The 23,438-nt window shown below is 48.7% G+C and overlaps 2 protein-coding genes across 2 annotated transcripts in view; one reads left to right on the plus strand and one right to left on the minus strand.

Moving 5' to 3' along the window:
- LOC105182834 (single Ig IL-1-related receptor) overlaps nucleotides 1–23,438 on the minus strand; it is a 196,144-nt gene that overhangs the window by 50,630 nt on the left and 122,076 nt on the right. The window contains exon 3 of the mRNA XM_025301198.1: nucleotides 199–412. Within this exon, the coding sequence (XP_025156983.1) occupies nucleotides 199–412 (214 nt within the window). The remainder of the gene's footprint in view (nucleotides 1–198; nucleotides 413–23,438) is intronic.
- Nucleotides 1–23,438, plus strand: part of LOC112589113 (uncharacterized) — a 52,477-nt gene that overhangs the window by 1,392 nt on the left and 27,647 nt on the right. The gene's annotated exons all lie outside the window — the stretch shown is intronic.

Genomic DNA, 23,438 nt, shown 5'->3' on the forward strand with positions numbered 1-23,438 from the left:
GCGAACGACCGTTTTAATAGCTTCAATGATCCCTCAACAGCTTTCAACGGCCACTCCTCCGCCCTCCTCCGCTCCTCTGCTCCTCGTGCAACCGCTACCGCGCATTTCTCCGTCGCGATAGCATCGGGATCGTCGCCTCCGCGAGGTGAGCGATTAACTTCGGCGGCCGTCGTCATTGATCACTCTCGGATTACTCACCGGGACACTTGGTGCTGCGCTACTCTGTCGTCGGCGGGCAGGGTCACGTTGTTGCCGCTTTTCCACCAGGTGACGGAGTTCCTGGCGTCGGGCAGGTTCACCTTGCCCATGTAAGCCTCGCAGAAGAGTCTCGCGGTTCCCCTGAGAGGCACCAATTGGGAGGCCGGTCTGTACGTGGGCAACGGCTTGCCCGTGTAGATGCCGGATTCTTCATCTGCAATTCAGATCGCGCGCCTATGATGTGTATGACCGCGCCGATATGTAATTAATTTATACATTTATGCATTAATTCTAGCGCGCGCGCTTACACTAAGGCGGCGAATAGATGGATATAGGTTAGAGATTACCTATTACGCGGGAGAGGGGCCGCTCGTTTTTATTCGTCGTCGGGGATACAGGGGCTGCTTGATTTATCGCGTATTCAGTTGATTAACACCGGCGAGGCGGGGCGAGGCGGGGCGAGGCGAGGCGAGACGCGTTGCAACTCTCGACGCTTCTCTCTTCGATGCGGAAAACACGACGAGTTCGCGCGAGGATCAAGATCGCTTTTAATATCGCCGACGACCTCGCGCATTTACCCGCGCGGTCCGCATCGCCGTGAATCACCACGAGTGGCCTACATTATCATGAAATACGCCGACACCCCCGTTTATTGTGCCACATTTCATCCCGCGTGTTCATATCTAATGCGAAACTTTCGGCGCGGCGCGGGCGGTCTCTTCGTCTTCATAACACTCCTCTCAGCGAGCTCTCTTCGCTTCGACACAGGGTGTCGCCGAAAACGCTCGATCCGATTTTCCCCCTCGTCGAGTGCAACTCCCGTTGCAAAGCGCATCGCCCCGATATAATCCTCGGGAAATCTCGCGCAATAGCCAGTTTAATTAAACTTTAATTTCCTTTTTTCCGATTAAGTAATCAGAACTGTTCTCGTCTCGCTTGAGAAATAATTTAAATTTAATTAAAATCGGTTCAGTTCGCGCCTTGCGTTTTGATCTAAATTAATTCCCGAGAGGTATCTGTTTGATTATTATTAGTATTTTTATTGCGTAATTTATCCCAGCGCTTTGAGAGACAGATCCTCGCAGGTACAGACGCGAGGATAAAAATACATTTTGCGAAACATAATACCCTCCCTCCGAGGAAGGCTTTAAGAAGACTTGGCGACCTTTGCTAGCTCAGGCTACCTGCTGCGCGCACCGAACAGCGACACGCAGGTATAAAAGTAATTAAATTAATTAACGGAATTCACCCTCGCTACATGGGCAAGGTGGGAGCTTTGGAACGCGCTGTAGGATGCGGTATCAAAGTGCACGGGAGTGTGCAGACCGGGGCGCATCGAATGAAAGAAGCCGGCGGATAATGGATGGTGGATGGCAGAAGGTCACAGGTCGCTGGGTCGGAACGAGCGGCGAGAGAGGAAATGGAGACGGTGCATCGGGATGCCGCCGGGCGACGCCTGGGTAATTCAATCAGCACCGATGTGCGAAAAACTCCAAATCAAACAACTGTCTGTTAATTGAAGGAGCGAGCGAGCGAGCCAAGAGAACGCGCGCCACTCACACTCGTCCGTTGTGTTCGTCGTAATTGATTAATGCGAAGTCAAATCTCGCAGATACCGCGTCGCATCACCCGCTGCCACGGCCGAGCCGTTCAATTTTTCGTCGTCATATTACCGACAGACCGGTACTTCCCCCTCCCTCCCCTCGGAAGGTACGTGATATTAATATAATTTAAGCCAGTTCCGCAGCCAGTTGGAAGGACAAAGTGAAAAGTTTGCGAGGGCGACGAAGTAACGCGCGACTTGAGAGGTGTATTTTTTAATTATGCTCGTCCACGTGTGTGTGTGTGTGTGTGTGTGTGTGTGTGTGTGTGTGTTGGACAAACGGGACCAAGGCTCGTTAATCCCAGGACGAAAGTTTCTCCTCTCCGCGTATGTTAATAATAATAATAATAATACGTAAATACTTTGCATTCGTTATTATGCAAAAGATCGGCATATGTTCCTTCTTGAAGATCAAATGAATTCCTGCGAATTAAATAGATAGAGAATCCTCCAGAGTCCAATCAAATTCGTCCTCTCTCTCTCTCTCTCTAGCTCGCGGAGACGGAGACGGAGATCGGTCTGGACGAAGTATCGCAGCTTCCAAGTCCTGACGCGAACGATCCGTCGCCCTCGTTCCCGACTTATTCGCGGATCCAGGTTTAGTCGCGCCATCGCCGCAAGATCCACGTGAGCCGAGATAACCGGATGTATCGGCGGGTTCCGACCTCGTTTCGAAAAAGCGCCGCGCGCATTCAAACTATTTCGCCGCGCGTTAGTATGCGTCCGCGCGCGCTCCGCCGCATCCGGCATGCCGCATGCGGCATGCGGCATCCGGGCCGGCCGGATATTCGGGAACAAACAAACTGCTAACTAACCCCGGACTGTCGGGATTATGATACATAGGCCGCGGCGTGTCCATTGGCTGGCGCAGCCGCCATTTCGCTTTAAGCACGAGCATCCGCCGCGCTTCGGATCAGGTTGGGTAAGCTTGGGCTCGGATTAGGCTGGGTCGGGCTCGGGTAGGGTTAGGGTTATGCTTAGCTTGTGTTAGGTTAGGGTTAATATGCCGACGAGATCTGGAACGTGTCCAGCGGCTTCTTCCAATTCCGCCGCCTTATTCGCGCTATAGGCGCGATTCACATTGTGATTCGCGTGCTTGAAATCTCTCGGAAACAGAAGGCAAGCGGGGGAGAGGGGGGAGTTGGGACGTCACGTTGTCTCCTTGTCATGGAGGGAGGATATTTTATCTCGAAGGTGAAATCTTCTCCATTTATGAGCCTCCTTCATTTCGCCTTAGACGAGAACATCTGCCGGCCACGCGATTCGAATCAGGTTGGGTTTGCGATTGAATTAGGTTGGGTTTGAGTTAGGTTAGGTTGCGTTAGGTCCGGTTAATACAGTGGTACCAGCGCGATCTGGAACGTGTCCAGTAGCTTCTTCCAATTCGCCGTCTTACTCGCGCTACAGGGTGACTCGCATCGCGATTGGCGATCATCTCTGAGGGATGAAAGGGAAAAATTATTGGGACATTGTGTTCCCAAAAAACATTTTGGAATCTGTGAACGGGGTTGATAATCGAGTTCGCGCCAGTGGAAAGAGATAAGGGAAACTTGGCAGAGAGAAAGGAGAAAGAGAGGGAAAAAGAGAGCACACCTCACTTTTCTCGGCGACAATCTTGGCGACTCGCGCGTTGGACGAAGTGATTACGTGAAATATCTTCGTCAAAGACTGGTAGACGGGTTCAATTAGTCGGCAAGTAAACGGCGCTTAAATACGAACGCCTTAGGTAGAGATAAGTTAGGTTAGATTCGCAATTAATATCGCATAATCTCATCAGGACGACGACGGCGACGACGCTGTTCAACAAGCGCGAGGACTCAAGCGCCGTTAAATTTAGCGAGTGGCAGTGAGCGTCTTCAAAGCGGGCCGCCATTTTAAGTGCTGCAGGGCTGATCCTCGCGGCGAGGCTGCCGTAACGATTTAATTGCACCTCGCGGTAGGTAATTTTGCGAGAGATTAGGTTGGGATAGAACGTAAGTGAGCGCAGGCCGCGGGTCACGACGACGACGACGACGACGACGACGACGACGACGACGACGACGACGACGACGTAGACGACGTCGACAAAGACGAATCCCCGAATGCGCGTTTCCAAGATGGCTGTGGCTCGTCATACGGAAGGGACGGCGATTAATCTCGTAAAGCTCTCGCAGCTTTACGCCCGCGTCGATATTTATCGGGAACCGGCCAATTTGTGCTCGCCTAACAGCCTTGTCGCACCGTTCGTTCGCGCAAGGTTCGACCCGTCAGGTGATCCTTCGTGAAATATGGACATAACCTAACCTAATCCGACGCAATCTAACTCAATTTGACCCGATCTGACCGATACACGGCGTTTTATAAACGGGAAAATGAATGGAGACGACCGGCGAACGACAGGGTGTCGGTATTTACGGAATCACACGACGCGCCAAAATAAAAATAAATTAAATATTCAATCTTCACACTCGAAACTTCTTTCCCATTTTCCTCGGAAACTGCACGCTCGACAAGAGGAGGGAGCTGCAGGCGCGGATGCATTCCTCATCCAATTGGAAATGAATTTCTCCGCGGCGGCTCGTAAGACCCCGTGTGAAACTTTTGTAAAACGACATAATCAAGAAGGATCGTTGAGGAGATGTAACGAATTCCGACGCAAACAAAATATTTGCGTACAAATCAGCTGCAAGAATTGCAAAAGCTTTTTCTTCTCAACGAGTGTCGCGACGCGTTCGTATCCAATAGGAAAATGTTTTTCAGTAATTCCCGAAGGATAAATCTTCCTATCGAACACGCAATAACAAACGCGTCCTGAATCTCACGGAGGCAACGGAGCTCTCGTGATCGTGTAATTCCGCCGATCGACCGGTACGGTATGTGACGTATGTAAAGTTCGACAAAATAATTCAATCATCGAACTCATTTCCGCGCAGTCACTAACGACGCGACACAGGAATCACTGACCTGGCGTTCGTCATCTTCTCTTTCCATCTCGCGTCCATTCGCCGCGATCCTGAAGGAGACCACCGCTCCGTTCGCAACACGAGGGCCCCTTTTCCCAAAGGAAGATCTTTCACAGCGATTTCGAGGCCGCGTATTTCGAAGCTCTCGATCTGAGAGCAACGAGAGCGGAGCGGCTGTACGAGCGCGAAATTAACGCGAGGCGGCGAATCGCGTTCTGCACGGAGAAACGACGTAACGATCCGCGTAACTGCGACCCGATAATCGAGCGCAGCCGACTTGATTAAATCTCCTCCCTTCTCCACCTCCCTCCCTCCCTCTCTCTCTCTCTCTCTCTCTCTCTCTCTCTTTCCCCGCGTCCTCGCGCGCGAAGGTGAACCTTCTCTCTATTAGCTATTTCATCCTATCCCTATTTCTTGCCGTGACCCTACGTTTATGTGCGTCGTATGTACGTAATGCGAAGCTGAAAGGGATCCTGCCCGCACAGTATCCTTTCATCCCCGGATACAGAGCTCTCCGAGAGCGCTGCGAGAGGATACGCGGACGAACGGACGTTGTTGAGAATCGGCTGAGGCGAATATAATGCAGCGTCGTGCGCGCTGCGCTGGAGAAGTTCCGGACAAAAAGTCCGCGGCTAAAGCCTCAACATTTATCAGACCGCAACTCCCGACTGCACTCGGATATTCATTTCGTGCCTGGATATTCGTTGTTTATTTAATTCAACCTCTGTCGCAACGCGCGGCCACGCGCACACACGTGGAAGTGCGTAATACATTGTGACTGCCGTGATCACTCGGTCAATCCGTCATTGCGCGTCAAGCACATATCCTGACATATCATACGTTATAATACGTCAGACGCACGCCATGATATCATATATCGCCGTCTCGTCATCATATATCGCGTATCACCACAATATTTAGACGCGATGGGAACATTAGAGACCCACAGCTCAGCACCAACACGAGTTCAGGGCTGAGTAAGTGCCTACTATTGCTTCGTCGACGCTCAATGCATCGCAAAGGCGTACACGAGATCAAAGGCGCTTGGATTGAACGGACGACCGTCGTCGCTTCGATCTCGCGTTATTCTAATGATAAACTCGACGATAACTTTGGCCATTTCGTTCGTCAGCTGTCGCGGATGGACTGCCGCGAATACCGGCGGACAGGCACCGTTGAACCATTCGTAATGGTCAGAATTGAATTCTCGGCTCGCAGGGCTTCGCGCAGCCGGCTCGTGTAACACGGCTCTCCCTCTCTCCCCCTCCCTCCCTCTCTCTCTCTCTCTCTCTCTCTCTGTTCGTGTATGTTACACGGGACATTGTCGTTCCGGAGAAAGTGGCGATTCAAAAAGCGCCGCGCGCGGACGCTCTATCTACTCCCGGATATGTCTATTGCATACAATGTCCGCTGGAACCTCGCGGTTGCTCCGGACAGGCTCGTAATTTAGCGTGAAATACGTTTTCCAGCTGCCCGCTGCGGACCGCGTCCTCGCATCGTGTCGCTCGATGCACCGCGTCGTCTCGCGTTGCGCTGCGCTGCACTGCGCGCTGACGGCACGAACGCACGAACGAACGAACGAACGAACGAACGAACGAACGAGCGTTCGTTCTTGAACGTTGCGATATGCGTAGCACGTAGCATAATCTGCGGCGAGATAATACGATAGGGCCCGCCATCAAAGACGGACGCGCTCGCTCTCGCCCGAGTTACGTAGCGCGCGACTTTACGGCGCGCGTACGAGGAAGAGCCGAGCGGAAAATGCGGAGCGCGAGAGCGCTCCGGCGGGAGCGGCGGAGGAACTCGAGTAGAATGTGACCCGGTTACTTTGAATTAAAATACGAGGGGTTTATGCAGTTAATACATCACGGCTCGTTAAGCTCGTGCTATCCAAAGCGGAATTGCGCATTGTCAGACGAGGCCAGCGCGTGCGCGCACCGTTCCTTTGAGACGCGCTGAGCTTTCGGAGAGGCTCCGGAGCCCCCCGATGGGGATTTTATAACGTTAAATTCGCAGCAGCTCGCACCTGACATCTATCCATGCCGCGAGCGAGCCGCGTTCACACGTGTCTCCGATTTATTCTTCCGCGTGCGACCTTGAAAATTTCATCCCGCTGCCGGATAAATTTAGCCCCGATTTCGATATACTCCTTCCAAGAAGATCTCTCGGCCAGCGAGAAATGGAGAGACCGGAGAGAATAAAGTTAAAATTGGACGGTATCCTGGCTGGGTACTTCAACGGCACGTGATTCGACGACGGAATTGGAGACTCGTTAAAAGTCCATCGACGGATAAAGAGTTGAGGGGGAAAAAAGATTGGCGCAAACAATTTCGGCGACCGCTCGCCTATTGTTGTATCGCGGCACATGTGTGTGTGAATGAGTGTGTGTGTGTGTGTGTGTGAGCGCAACAATCCATCAGACGCGAAGTTCTGTCCGCTGTCTGTGTGCACAGCAATCTTTCGATCGCGAAGTCACCCCGGCGATCTTTAATACATCGAATCGCGGCGCGGCGATCGATCGCGGCCATTTGCAGTCCCGCCGATCGCGCCGATGATTCAACTTACATCGATCAGCAACATCGCCCGTCTATCTACGCTGACGCGTAAACGCGGCGGACAAAGAGAGCCCTTTTGCGTCGTGTGATGCATGTGAGAGAGCGTCACGTGTCGACGAAGTCGCGCACTTCGCCCGCCGGGGAGTCCTCCGCTCCGCGCGGCGCGGAGTGGAGCGGAGGACTCTCTCCGAGAACTTCCCCCGTGCGGTGCTGGCGACCGCAACGAAAAAAACCGCTGGCACGAAAGGTACGTCGTTATCGCTACGCCCGCCCGCGCGGTGTACGCATACGTTAAACCGGAAAGGTGCGGCGCGCACACCCCGATGAACGTCGAATTGATCTTTTCTCCTGGTGAGAATCCCGCAGCTGCCACCCCCCGTTTAGCCGTCAAGATGCGGTCTTATTTTCTTAGAACGAACCGCGAGAGGCGCGGCTGGCCGACGAAGTTAACGGGGAAATTTATTATCGATGTCTGTTAACGAGACAGAGGGGGAGCGAGAGAGGAAGAGGGGAAGACAGACGGAGACAGAGCGTGGTGGGTCGGGAAAGTCTCTCCCTCCCACTTTGTGCGATAAGTCACATCAAATGATAATTGAGAAAAGTATATAAGCATGATCAAGTGCATCAGGCACAAATATTTTCAATTGTAAAGGAAATATAAAAATGTATACAATGTTGTGTAAAGTTCTTTTCCACTCATAAGCGAATGGGGGAGGGGGGGTAGGGTTAAAAGGGAAAAGAGAAGGCGGAGGAACCTCACCGGCCGTGGGCAAGTTCGCCGCAGCGGGCGAAGAATCTAATCCGCGACATCGAGATCGGAGAGGAGCCACGCCCGATGAGAGATTATACCGACCTCGGTGGCTAATCTCCACCTGAATGGGGCGCACCTCTTGAGCAACACCGATAGGGCCTTAACGCCAGTCGAGAACTTGCTAACCCACTCGAGTGCCTCTCGCGCGCTCGGAAGTACGCGGACACGGAATTTCGATCGCAGCGAGTCACCCCCGCTGGGGTCTCGACGCGGCGGCGACTGCGAGGGGGCTGATATGGCGGCAGGACGGGGGAAGGAGGGGACAGGCAATGCAAACCGAAGTGACTCCGGAACCTTGTGGACCGGGAAAGTCTCTGGCCCCCTTCCACCCTCTTCCGCCAGTTGATCCGAAAGTTTTCCCAGGCCGCGCCGCAAACTATCGGCGAGGAAAAACAGAGGGTCGAACAAGCGAAGTTTCCGCCAATAAAACTGTCGTCGCGCGGGAAATCCGGGCGTGCCGCTGCCGCTTCCGTATCGGTTGTGTTTCTCTCGCGGCGACGAGACTACGGACGAAACTGTGAGGCTGTGAGAGGAATGGGGCCGAAAGGTGCGAAGGGTAAAGGGAGGGTTATTAGGCTTTGTAGAAAACGGCTGGAGGTTTGGACAATGACCTTAGCCTCCCTCGCGCGAGTTATTGAAATATATATATATATATATTAATTTAATAATTTTGAAATTTCCAAAGGTCGATAAGTTAACAAAAGTTAGGGTACTATTATAGTAATACATTCCTGATAGTAAATAAAGTAAAAATGTCTAATACTATTCTTTCTTTCGACGAATAGTTAGCGAGATATCGTAAGTTAAATGTTGAAAAAGTTGCCAAGTTTTCCTGGAATATTTCAAAAAAATTAGGCAAATAAAAAAATGTTTCAGACAGAAGTTGTTAAAATTAATTGGTAGAAAAAGAAGACATAGTAAAAAAAATTGGGCTTTCTATTTTAAAAAATTAAGTTGACCTTCAACTAATCTTGAAAATGCCCTCCAAATAAAAAAACTGATAATGCCATTCTCTTTCCCCTTCGAAATCATGGAACACGTGTTTCAGCTTTTTTTAATATCTTTCATAGTTTTCGAGATAATCAGCTGGAAAGTTTTCAAATGAACACCCTGTATATTGTATATTGTAGTATTTATCCGTCGCTACAAAGGTTCATGTTACGCACAGAGACGCCTCTTCTCTTTACTCTCGCGGAGATATTGCGATTTTTAGGGGTCCGGTTACTCAGGGAGGTGTTCCCGCAGGGTTTGAGGTTTCGAGCTTGCAACTTGAATCCACGTTCGGTGACGTCGTGCGTTTAATCTCGTGCGACAAATCGACGTTTTTGCGAGAGAAGCAAGCGGTTCCGCGAATCGCGTGTTTATTGCACGAGAGAATATAAGCGAAAAAAAGGCAAAAGTACTTCGCGCTTAAATGCACTTCAATCTCTCGTGAGAATGTTCTTAAGATCCACCAGAGCATCACGTTTCTTTTACACACACGTATACACACACACATTTCCGCCTTTGGCTCACCTCGAGCTTTTCTAAACTCGAAGAGGAACATACAAGAGCACGTTAATGGAATTCCCCGTGCGAGAAAGAACAACGAAAGCCATTTACATAAGGAGAGCCATAAGGATGGAATTTCAAGCAGGACGTCTTCGGTCCTCACGAGGATGTGAGGACACACAGGATACACCGGGACCCGATCCCCCAAGGAGCTTACAGCTTGTGGACACAAGATACCGCAAGTCGTGCATGTTATTCGTGAGCTCGTACAGACAGTCTCAAGGATCGCTGCACCGAGGACTCTGCTCGCTCTCGCAGGAAGAAACAATCACGTCCTCGGCAAATTTCGGATAAATCTCATCTCGAGATCTGAGAAACAAACGTTCCTCCCGTCACTCCCTCCGTCACTCTTTCTCCGTCAACAACGATCAGAGAGACTGCAGCCGCCTCGCTCACGCGAGCGTCGCAGCTGCCCGCGTTCGCGCACGAGTTGTTTCTGCAGGGACAGGTGTCGCGAGCAATTTTTCGCGGTCACGACATCAGGATTGTTGTCGTCCCCCGATGAATGCGCGGCAACAGTTCGCCGAACGCGCAAAATCGATCAGGGAGGTCGAACAGGCTCCGGACTCGAGGCTCAGTCCGATCACGTCCTCCGCTCGGTGCGGCCGAGGGATCAAGGACCTGCGGGAGGTGCACGACGCGATGTGGTTTCTCGAGGATTATCCTTCGTCCTGAGGGTACGACACCTGAGCGCGCGCAGGTGGACAGGTACGCGCAGCGCTATGCATTGTGCGCGCTGTGTCACACGCGCCGTGACAGCCGATATAACGCACGCATTTATTTCTCGAGAGAGAGAGAGAGAGAGAGAGAGAGAGAGAGAGAGAGAGATATATATATGTATTCACGTTTCTGACTTTTTCGCGTCGTCGGAAGAATCGGCGGATTTTCATAAAATTCCATTCCGTCACACGCCGCTTATATCCGGCGGATTTGCGATTTACGGGCGAGATATCTGATTTGGAGGTAGCTCCCGATGTTAATACCGCGTTGTTATTTGCATGTTATTATGCAACGCTTGCTCGTACGTACGTATATCATCCTCCTATGTACTGAGAGAAGAAATAGCTCGGAGATAAAAAGTACCTGGCGAATACTGATATTAAATTTACTCATGTGCATATTTTTACACTGAGAAAATATTTCCCCCCATCTCTCTTCGCAGTGTTTTATTAAATTGCTGTAGGATTATTTATAAAACCTCCAAGTACCATCTCTCCAGTGCCGGCTCGAAAGAGGCCAACTTTCCCCGCTCGGTTTTACTTTCAATAAGAATATTAATGTAAATTTTGAATTATAACTCAGCAACGCGACTAAAGTGACTCGGCGTCCTCCCGCGACTCTCTCTCTCTCTCTCTCTCTCTCTCTCTCTCTCGCACAGTCAGTTTCGTGCAGAGAGAAGAAACTAATTCGACCTACCTCTCACGAATACTCATTAGTCCCGCACTGCGCGCGGCTTCCCTTCTGTATTTCCTGCGATCAAATTTTTCACGACGATCAATATCTCACCGGAGTGCCGTGAGCCATCAGAGAGGTCGGCCGAAGACGTGCCTCTCGGACACGATGCGATCGAAATTAACGAGGTCGAGGCACGAGAAGGAGGGAGACGCGAGACGGAGGCTCGTAATGCTCGCAGGCTCCAGCCCGGAACGTATGAAGTCGTCGTACCTAAAGTGGCCCTCGGCGAATTATGGACCTCGCGAATTATGAAACGTTTACGGCGGGTCTCTCACGTCTCCCCTCTCTCTCTCTCTCTCTCTCTTCTCTTTGTCTTCGTCGTCATGATCGGCGTCGTCGTCGCCGTCGTCTCGCAGGGACCGGTGTGTTTTATTAGACGTATCGGAGCGCGCCGCACAAGAGCCCTCGGTGCAACGAGGTTAACGACCAATGGCCTCACGGGGACGTTAATCAATTAACCGCAGCGGCGCGACGTAACGAGGAAAGACGGGCAACATCCTCCGGTATTCTCCGGTAACCCGGTGGTATCCTACGGTAACCCATCATAGAGGTATAGCCCGAGCTGGGAATTTCCAGGCCGCGTATTTTCTTCACGACACGGCCGCAGCCACCACCATCACCATCACCATCACCATCGCCGCCGCCGTCGCCGTCGCCGCATCGCATTCGCATGGATATCGCCCGGCTCGGAATTCAATGAAATCTCGTGATACCGCGATGACTGTCGCGCGGAAGGAGATCGCGGGCTGACGGAGCTGCGAATGACGTAAATGATAACAATGATGGGGCGACAAACGACGGTTTCGTCGACGTAACGATCGCCCGTGACGACGAGCCAGGCGCCTCGCGATTACAGCGCTGTCGTAATAATGTTGTTTAACCCTTTAACGCCCGACCTTTTTATAAGTGTTTTAAGAATAAAATTTGAGTTCTTTTAAACTGAGCTTTTTTGAACTTATATTTACGAAAAACTACCTTTCCAATGTAAAGTAATGTAAAAGTAAAGTGTAAAGTAATAGTCTACTTCTGAACAAATAAATTTGTATTTTTTTTTTTGTAAATATAACGGTAAAAATGATAAACATGGACACACTCAGAGGTGGTTATCCAGATGGAAAAACTGTGAAACAATTACACGGAAAATCAGCATCAATCGTTTACTTCTGAATAATAGAATAGAGAGAATACAGAGAAAAATGAAGAGTAATCTATACGACATAACTCTGATAGTCAGTTTGACATTTTTGAACTGAAACTTTACTATATTTGTGAGTGAAGTTTATCATTCAGAGCGTCAAGCTTACTATTTCAGAAGAATATCTTACAGATCATCATTTAGATAGTCAATCGTCCCTTCATTTTTCGCCTATTTTCGCATAAAAAACTATAGGTCACCAGGTTTCACGAAAATAGGTTGATTTCTTTTCGTGTCCACCATATTGGATTCGCCATTTTGAATTTCTGTATTCCTTTAATTCTCACATTTTGCATCTGAGAAAGCTTCCAAGTGTATAAAATTATAACAGATACCAATCTATTCATTTATAGCGCACTTCTAGATCTCAGTAACAATGCTAACTATGCCTACTTGGAATTTGACAAAACATGTTATCATTAAAACTGAGCTAAAAACAGACTAAATCGAATTTACATACAATTTATATGCCATTTTTTAGAAGAAGAATTCACCTTTACAGTGGTGCAAAGAAAACGAAAATATCTCCTTCTTTCTCCTGACTAAGTTATGGATTCTTAAATGCGTTTCTGGTAACTATAGTTACCAGTAGGCGTTAAAGGGTTAAACGAAGGGCTGAGTCGCGCGTTTCGCGGTGTTCATTCGATCCCGCTTTCGAATTTGACTTCCCGATCTTGATCGCCACGTCGAACCGACGAACACCTCGCGAGTTCGAGCGATTATCTCGACTCGCGAGAGCGAGGCTATTCGTTCGACTTGAAAACATAGCACACGCGTCCTGACGGAGAAGTTTCTTCAAGAAGCCCGAGCTGTGCGACGACACTTGCGAGAGACACTTCCATTCTACAAACGAGACTCTACAGCAGTCGAGTAACAAGTATAACATAATACTCGTCGAGTAATTTAATAATGGCAACATAAATAATAGTAAATCAAATAAAAACCGTCCCGCCATTAAAATGCCGCAGGCCACACGTGGTGCGCCACGCGCGACTGTCCATTTGCCAGAACGCAATTATCCGCGGCCGCGGTGCGGATGAAAAACGCCCGAATTCAAAGCCCGCGGTAGGTAATCAATCGAAATGAACCGGAGCGCGAAACAAAGCACCTCGGCCGAGACCGGGGAGGGCCTCCGAAAATTCATCCGGTTCCGTTCCCCCGTCCGCTCTCCATCTCCGCCCCCCCCTCCCCCCCTCGTTATCCTGAACAGCCGGGCGAATAGCTAACAGCAGCTTCCGTCAAAACGGCGTCGACGTCGTTATCAAGGCTTATCTGCACGCGACGTGACGCTTCCTGCGAGGCGGGCCGATTAAACCGGGCCTTTATTGTCGGGGCGCCGTCAAAGTTTATCGCGCGTCGAGCGCGACAATGGCGCCGCCGAGCGCTATCGCGAGCCGTTTCGCGTGGCGAAGCCGGGCCGAGCACGTCGTTCCTGACGGCAACGTGCCGCCGGCCGTCGGCCGCCGGGGGTGCGCGGTGCATCGCGTATGACTACTCGCGCTCCGGATGATGATACGGGCGCGGGCTGACAGATAAGAAGCGGAGCGGGCGCCGCTCTCGGCAAAGAGATCGCCTATGCCGCCGGCCGGCCCTCAGCAAGCGCGGCTTCCTTCGCGAAAGAGAGCTGTGTGTTTCCGTTGTTCCCCACCTTGGCCGGTGAAAGCCTCGCAGCAGAGCGGCGTCCCCGCCGTTTCCGTGTTTTAATCGCGGGGAGCGTCGGTCGTAGGGATGCCGATTTTTTTTTAAACAGATCGATTTAGAGATCGATTCGAGTCACGGAGAGAAAGATCGATCTTCAAAAGATCGGTTTATAAAGAACTGATTGAAGAAAATCGATTTGAATCGGTACGCGTGTAGAGTGAACTCTACTCACTAAAGTATATTATCTGTCAAACTTCTACACTCTAAAATAGACTTCGTGTAATTCATATAGTTTAATATGAATTAAAGAAATTAAAATTTAATATGAATTAAAGAAATTAAAGATATGGGTATTCTTTTGGTGTGTGTTCTGTGTGTTCTGGGTGTGCGTGTGTGTGTGTGTGTGTGTGTGTGTGTGTGTGTGTGTGTGTGTGTGTGTGTGTGTGTGTGTGTGTGTGTGTGTGTGTGTGTGTGTGTGGCCAGAACAAAATAGAAAAAGATCTTTAAATCTTTGTGCTGAGGATTTAATTAGTTTGATTAAACGTCAATCAATAATTTTTAAACGTTTAAAGGTTATTAAATAAGAAATCACGTTTACTATTATATGCATATACATATGTATAGTATACAATGTATACTATTATATGGAGTGGAGCTGTGATTGGTTCGCGCGTTTCGTTCCGCTGAAAATTCCCGGACATCGGTCTAAAGGCAACATAATAATGTGCATTGTGCAACCATTGAGTGAATTCAAAAAGTTACAACTAGAAGAAGTAAAAGAAAAAAACTATATTATTATACTTATAGTAGAAACTGAAAAAATCGTGTTGGCGATTTTCAGAATTTATAGATCGATCCTTGAATCAATTCAGTTCCAGAAAGTCGACTTGAAATCGATCTTTTAGACTCCGATTAATCGATCTTCGATTAAGTCCATTTAAAATCAGCATCCCTAGTCAGTCGCAGCGCGAGCTGAGGCGCGATAGAAAGCGAGAGACGCAGAGCGCGAGTTCGTCGCGGAGGATCTGCGCTTGCATGCGCCATTAAGAGGACTGAATTAACTTCTGAAGTATCTAACTGACAAGTAGAGATGTGCGAACTATTCGAATTCGAATCGAATCGAATCTGATCGAATGTAATCTGATTCGATTCAAATCCGAATAATTCGAATAGAAATCAAATACATTATCGTTTGCGTACATCAGCTACAAAACCATCTGGTCCTGTGTATGTTTGAACCCTTAACTTGTAATTATTAACTTAATTATAAATTACTTTAAATATTTAAATATATATTTTACTTTAAGATGATACTGCAATATCAATATTCCCTTTCATATTAAAATCTTCCATCATTATTTGTATATTTAATAGTCGTGTTAAATTTTTTAACGATTCCATTCGATTTCATTCGATTCGATTCGAATTCGAATTTAAAAAATGAGATTCGATTCGACATAAAAATTCTGGATTCGCACATCTCTACTGACAAGGGACACCCGCGAAGTGTGTGTCTCCGATTTTGACGAAACTTGGCATATTTGTAGAATATGCTAAAAATGAAAGACCCATATTTTTTTTATCGGCAATGGTTCAGGTTTAAGGGGTGAAACTGCCTCTCAAAGTTTCATCCCCTCTATGCTATCTCCATAACTATCGCAGATAGGGAAAAACTTTTTAAACAAAAATTGTAAGGTTTTTTTTATGCCATATAATGCGGATGTTCCTTGTGAGTGTCGTCGAGTGTGAAAATAATCGAGGGAGTATTTCGAGAGAAAGGAGCATTGACTTCTCTTTTCTGCGAATTCGAGAATTCGGCTGGAGCCGAAAGATTCCGGAGAATTTTTGCCGTCAAATGTAATATTCTTTTCGGCATATCACACATGCCGTTAAATACTAAGTTGATTTCGGCGCTATTTCAAGTTTTAGGAAAATGGAGGAGAAATCGACGGCGAGATTAATGCGGAGAAATTATGTGCGCGAAGCGCACATAATTCTTCGACGTCGCTCGAGTTACATCGCTAGATATTACGATAATCTATTTTAATTTCATTAGGAAGTTATCGTAATTATATAACAATTATATACATAGCAATTATAGAGTAATTATATAGCAATTCGAAGAAAGGCCCTCCTGAGGAAAATTCAGCCGCGAGGAAAGTGCGGAGAAATTATTTTCCTGGCAAAATGTTACGCGCGTAATTCTCCGGAAGCGCTTGTTATTGCTCGAGCGACACATTACGTAATTAATAATTGTGTGACTGCTTGTTTTTTCCCTGCACACTCAGTCGACACCAGATTATGCGCTTAATTAATTTCAAGTGTAAAAAATGCAGAGAGCGCAGATGAAAAGAACAGACCTGAATAAAGAATCACCTGAGAAAAAGAATGAAAGACCGTAAGGCTGCGGGGGAGGGGGAGGGGGAGGGGGAGGGCGACAGGAAGAAAGAGAATTAAAAGGACTCTCGCGACGATTGATGGACTTTTACGATCGTCGTGGTTCACGTCGAGCTTCGAAGTTGGCGTGGCGAATAAATTTGTGTGAAAGCGTCGTGGCGATAAAATGGGGCACGGCGAGTGCGCGGAAAAATATCGCGTATGTAAAAATTGCGACAGGGTTGTACACGAAGGCAAAGGGTGAAAAGGTCGAGGGCGCGAAGGGGGGAGAGAAAGAGAGTGAGAGGACCGGCGTCACACTCGCCAGTGGTAATTCAGCGCCGGGATGTCGCCGAAGAAATATATCGCGTTTCGCTTTCTTTCCCCTCCTCTCTCTCTCTCTCTCTCTCTCTCTCTCTCTCTCTCTTTCGGCGCGTCGACAAATGGAAATTGCGACGGAGAGACGAAAGGGACTCGCTTAAACCCTTCGCACTCGCACCATTCGCAAATTAGAAACACGTATATACGGGGTGTACCGATCGTAAACGTATGAGGTATTTCTCAGAGAGAGATTTTCAATTCGAGAAACGTGTCTTGAATAGGCTTTCGCGCTCTTCTTCGCTTTCTCGTCGCGGCTTTTCAGAAGAAATCGCGATATATTTCCAAGAAGTTTGTCACGTGCAACTTTTAATACCGCCCTCAATCCTGCCGCGCGTTTTCATTACATTATGCGCTTTCGACGAGATTAACTTCCCCCCTCCCCGTTCCGAATTCTCATCGAACCAAGTGCGCGGAATTTTCATCCGATTATTTCGGAAGAGAATCCCGTCTCGCCTCGCTTGCCAACGCGACTCACTCTTTCATCGGACATTCCGCGTCTCAGAGCATCCGCGCGTCGCCGCGCATCGACCAGAAAATAATCGAGATAACGATCCCGGCAAATGTTGCCGACCACTTGCGCCGCAAGGATCTAAGGATCCCCCGTCGGCGAGGCACCGCTTCATCGCGGATTTTTCAGCAGCTCCGGTGCACGTTTGCGATTACACAACGTCTTCGGCGCATATCTCGCACGGAGGGAACTCGACCTGACGGTCGGGCGACGGGTGTGAGACGAGAAGCGGGCTCGAGAGACGAGGTGGTTTCACCGCGAGAGCGAAATAGCCCCACGCCACGAGCGTGTTAGCCCACGATGCACAGAGCGATGCACTAATTGCATCGCTCGCAGCATCATCATCGTCGTCGGTCGGAGCCGGCCGCAGCGTTTCCGCGGCGGATCGCACGAGCTCGCTCGCTCTCGTCTCGCGCGCTCGCCCGCTCGATGCAATTAGGCTTGAGATATTGCCCGGTACGAAGGCCTCCCTCCTCCTCCCCCCCCTCTGCCCTCAGCCCTAAATTGACGTACGGCTATTAATGTGGGTTATTAGAGCGATAAGCCGCGGGATTACCGGCTCCTCCTCGCCTGCATCCTGGAACACGCATGACTCCGCCACGTTTGCATCCGCCATCCGCCTCTCTGTTTTCAGAAACCGCGGGAGCGACGCGCGCGCGCGAGCACGGATGATCGACAATTTCCCCCTGCCTTCGCTGGCTTCCTTTCGCCACGAGTCTCGTCTCGGGCCTTTCAGAACTGTTCGTCAAATTTTCCTGCACCCGGCGTGTTTCATGAAAAAATCCACAGGCCTATTTAAACAATGACCCGCGGGGCCCGCGGGGAATCCCGATGTAACGGCGTTTTACGGCGATTCTCTCAAGTTTACGGTGAGATGGTGAGAGAGATCGTAAGGATAAATAGCGCCCACCTCTTAAAGTTCGCGCGTATCGTAAATCGAGTAACCAAGAGGCCGGCGGCGATAAAGCGGACGTCGCGTCGAGCTGTAAACCCTGCTGGCGGAGAGTGCAAATGGGGTTGCGAATGGAGGCGCTAACGGGAAAAGATCGGCGCGCACACAGCGACGGCGGAGCAGGCCGGCAGGTAGGTAGGTAGGTAGGGAGGGAGGGAGGGAGGGAGGGTGGTTTGACGCTCGTCGGAACGAGAAAGAAATTAAGAGAAGTGACGCGAAGGGGTGCGAGAGAAGTGAGACTCGCAGAGGGTGATCGCGTAAAAATTTATCGGGAGTCGTGCGACGGAGTTATGTCAACAGCGGGTACTTAACGCCCCGAGGAGAGTTGTTCACACCGTCGCAACGCCTTCTCTTCCGACCCGCGCCTCGCGATACCGTTCGTTCTGTGTGACGCTCGAAACGAGATGTGCTCTCGCGAGATTCCTCGCGATGTTGCATTTTTTATTTCCGCTTCCTTCATTCGGCGATTTGCGCTCAGTGATTATATTGCAGCGCTATGTACGCAGCGGCGTATCTGTGCGTATATGTACGTATTTATTTATTTCCCTTTTGATATATACGGGGTGATTCAAAACAACCTTCCATTATTAAAAGTATAAAATCCTGATAAAATTCTAAGACAACTTTTCCTCTTGCAAAATTTTGGCAAAAGCTTAGATTTCAAATTATTAACAAAAATAGTAGACCTATTGCGGGTCGGGTACGGGAGAAGTAGACAGGTGCGGCGCAACTCACCGTCAGACGTGGGCGCTAACGCGGAGTACCCGCAGCAATCAGCTGATCACACTACACATGTTATACACTAGCTACGTTCCACCAATATTCATTGCCAGCATAAAAATCTGTATTTTCTGTGACGTTAGGTGATTGTTATAACTGGCAAAAATTTTGGAAAGCAGCCAGGATTGTACGCGCACACACATGCAAGCACGTTCTCTCCGAGTCTTTCTGTCTCTTTCTCACTCATTCACTCGTATTCATTGCACGACCAATGCGAAGCGGCGGTCGTGCGTGGTGGGGGATGGACCGATGGACATCCCGCGACGATCGTATAAATGCGTTGAAACAATCGATGCGTTAATCAATAATCCTGCGGTTATTGGAAGCGTTTACATCAAGACGATATGGCAGCGTACACGAACGAAGAATATTATGACATGCTATTGACACTCGGAGCCTGTCACGGCCAGGTCGCCGCTGCTGCTCGAAGATACGCCGAGCTGTACCCCAACCGAGCAAGACATCCGTCGCACCACGTTACAGATACAAAATACAGATTTTTATGCTGGCAATGAATATTGGAACGTAGCTAGTGTATAAACATGTGTAGTGTGATCAGCTGATTGCTGCGGGTACTCCGCGTTAGCGCCCACGTCTGACGGTGAGTTGCGCCGCACCTGTCTACTTCTCCCGTACCCGACCCGCAATAGGTCTACTATTTTTGTTAATAATTTGAAATCTAAGCTTTTGCCAAAATTTTGCAAGAGGGAAAGTTGTTTTAGAATTTTATCAGGGTTTTATAAGGATTTTATAAGGATTTTATAAGGATTTTATAAGGTTGTTTTGAATCACCCTGTATATCGCGTTCTTGAGCCTCTCGCTTCGAAGGCATTTGACTTTCCATTCGTTTCCTTTGTGTGTGTGTGTGAGATACCTGCTTCCTGTATTATATACTCAAACTCCTTTTACTTTCTTGTAAGAATAATTTATTCTCCCGCCCGTACCTTTCTCCCCCCCCCTCTCTCTCTCTCTCTCTGACCTTTGCAATAATTTTTTCCGATTTATTTACGTAAATCGGATTATATAGAATATATTACATAAATTGCATCAGCGTGCTCCTCGCTAGCTTTGCAAATGTAACAGCGAGAGGGCACGCACGCTTGTGCACGCAAAAAAAGTGGAAATTATGCCTTTGAAATATTTCTACGTTTAGTACGTTTGGTAACGCCAAAAGCGACCCCTTTCGCCCAATTTAACTCAAGCACACGGTAAAGTTGCGTAACATTTGTGAAATTTTACAATAAAAAATATCTCGCCTCTTTAGCGCGCGCTTTAGTATTTACGGAAAATCGCATGCACGACGCGGTAAACGAATTCGAATTTACAAAAGGGAAATTCTGAATCGTTCCACAGTTTCCTCTGCTTCTCCTCTTCTGCTTCACATCTAGCTTCTAGGTGCATCGGTGCATCGTTGCGCGTATCCGGCTAATAAAGCGCAGCAGCAATTGCGATCCGCGTGCGCTTCCACGAAGGGAATTGATCGTGGATTCGCGGAACATCATCTATCTATCTACCTACGCGCACCTCGCGCGCAAAATGCGGGATTAAATCGACCCAATTCCCCGGCGCTGTAATTTACCGCGTAGAGCAGCGTCCGTAATACATGGGTTCATCTCTCTCTCTCTCTCCCTCTGTCGCGCGCGCGCGCGCGCGGACCGCAGCACGCGTGCCGCCCACCAGATTGTTGCGTACACGTACTCGCTTTGTTCCGTCCTGAGCAATGGCCCTTTGCAATATTTTCGGGGAATGAAAGAGAAAACCTGCCTCGGCGGTGAGAGAACCAAGGAAGTTTATAACCCCACCACCTCCCGCTGTAAAAATTCTTCAATAGCAGTCTGGAATTAATGACTTTACGTCAAACTTGCCTAATTTCTCCCATTTCTCCCTGTCTCTCCTCCGTCTGTAGAGACACAACCGCCTCTATAGAGATAGTGCTCTCTTCGTAAATATAAATAATATGCAGGCAACTACTCATGCAAATACAGTGTACATAAAGAGCTCTTTCGTAATACAAAAATAAAAAAAAGAAAAACAAATGCGATAAAAATTTAATACGAATATGGAAGTAGGGAGCTTTTCCCTGCGGGTCCGAATATAATGATGAGTAAAATTCTGTCGACGGCGAGAGAGACCCCTCCCGAGCAACAACGCCGAAGCATTAGAGACGGGGGGAAATTAGAGTAACCGCGAATTAATGCGCGATATATCGGCACGGTAATGAAAATTGCAACATCGAGATCTAATTGCAACGTCGAAGTCTAATATTGAAATATCGGAAACGGAATATTACATTTGACCCGGACCGGATAGATAGAACACGGGTAGAAACTTGCGACGCGCAGCAAATACACGCGGCCACAGTTATACCGCTATATTACGGATACTATACAATTTTGCGGTGTGCGAGAGATAATCTTGCGAATCAGCTTTCGGATGCTGCGCGCGTTCGGGACGCCTTTGTAACGACGCGAATCGATTCAGTTCTCGACGACAAAGAGACAGGGACAGGGAGCAAAGACAGAGAAAGGGAGGAAAGGAAGGAGGGAGGGAGCGAGGGAAGGAGGAAGGAAGGCCGAAACATGGCGAGAGAAAGAGCGAAATATTTCGCCGCGCGATCGCAATTTCGTGAAAATGGAAAATCAAATTCGCGGCTTGTCAGCGTGGGACTCGTCGGGAGCCCGTCGACGACGACGGAACGACAAGGGGCAGGAGGGGAGGGGGGAGGGCGGAGAATCGGGATGAGGGAGCGATTGAATTTCTGTTTCAGGGAATAATAACCAGGCGAGCACGCGCGCGGCGCGAATTTATGTGGTCGCGAACGGACTCGGAATGAACTGTAAATACTTGGCTGGAAAAATGGCAACACTCCACACACTCGACAGACAGTGATCGAAAACGCACTCGCGCTCTGTTTTGCATACGCGAAGGCGCGCGTCCGCGCGAATCGACACCGCCGAGGACAGCGACAACGAAAATTGTCCGCGGTGGAAACGCGACAATTTGATTGTCGGTCCCGTTGCCAATGTTGATCAACGCCGCGGCGAAATTAGTCGCCGTGACTCGCGATAATGCGCGCGAGTGTGGGCGCGATGAAAACGAGCGACTGTTATTCGCTCGCCGTGCCGTGGCGGTCGTCAACAAATATGTTTCTTTTCCCACCGAACGCGCGCGAGTTTAATTACACACGCAGCATTTAATAATCGTGTAAACGCCGATTACGCACGAGTGTCGGGTAGCGTTCGCGGAAAATCACACCGATTATCAAGAGTCTCTGGTGTTTTCGAATAATTTTTTCGGCCGACGTGTATTAATCGCAGATTCAGGGAGACCAGTGAAAATGACGGCGTGTCTAGTCAATATTTCAATCGATGCGACAAAATTATCGATGTATCATCGAAAGATGTAGCCGTGATTTCTAATATCGTCGTAAGATCGTTATTTACAATATCAATTGGGAAAAATATTGAAATTTCATGGCGATGAACACTGAATCTCTACGCCGCGGCCGGAGTATACGACGCGAGAGAGATTTGCTTATTCCTGGAACTGCAGGTCGTGCGGAAAATGATTTAAAGTGCGACAATGGTCGTATCGTACGGAATATCGCGACGGAGTGAGATATACTCGGCACGGGCGATAATCCAACGCGTTTATCGTCGGTGATAGTTGAACAGACGTCAAACGCACGGCGTCGCCTTTGTTTCGAGGAACCTCGATTAAAGTTTCCCCGAACGCGTTCCGTCGTTTAACGAGCGCTTTTAATGACGCCTCGAAGAAATAGGCCAGACAAAATAGTCGCTATAATGGCGATCCTGCGGCATTCCCATTTGCCATAGTGAGAGATGAACGGTGCAGCAACAAACGAACGAGGTGGGAATCAGGGCAGTCGTTAATATTCTTACCGCAGACACGCCATCGACAGATCGATCGGTAAATTGGGGAAGCGAGAGAAAAGTTAAAAATTAATTTCGGTTAAAAGTTAAAAATTAATTTCGGGAGAATAATGGAGTTTTTACACGAACACTTTTTCTCTTCCCAGCCCAGGATTCCTTTCGTTTTCGTTGCGACGGTGTATATAATTGTGTGTGTGTGTGTGTGTGTGTGTGATAAATATCTAACATATAATACGTAATAATAAAAATAATAATAATTCCCGATTCCTGAAAATTACTAATTATTGAAATATTGCGATAAAACAATAAAAAATAAGAAATTTGAGAGAGAGAGAGAGAGAGAGAGAGAGAGAGAGAATTAAAATATTGAAGAATAAATAGAATACGTAAAATGAGATCAAATACTAACACACAAGCGCGATAAAAAGTAAATTCGCACAGAACCTCCGAGGAATTTCAACGGTCGCGAAGAGAAATTTCTCCATAGAGTGTATGAAAAATTATCACGTCTCTTTCGAGAATTGTCTGTCAGAGAAATTCTCTTTCCCCGTCGTGGAAAGGAACAAATAAACGAGGCCACCTCTCGGCGTGTTTTGG

The sequence above is a fragment of the Harpegnathos saltator genome, unplaced genomic scaffold (assembly GCF_003227715.2).
Source record: "Harpegnathos saltator strain DR-91 unplaced genomic scaffold, Hsal_v8.6 scaffold403, whole genome shotgun sequence".
Taxonomy (NCBI): Eukaryota; Metazoa; Arthropoda; class Insecta; order Hymenoptera; family Formicidae; genus Harpegnathos; species Harpegnathos saltator.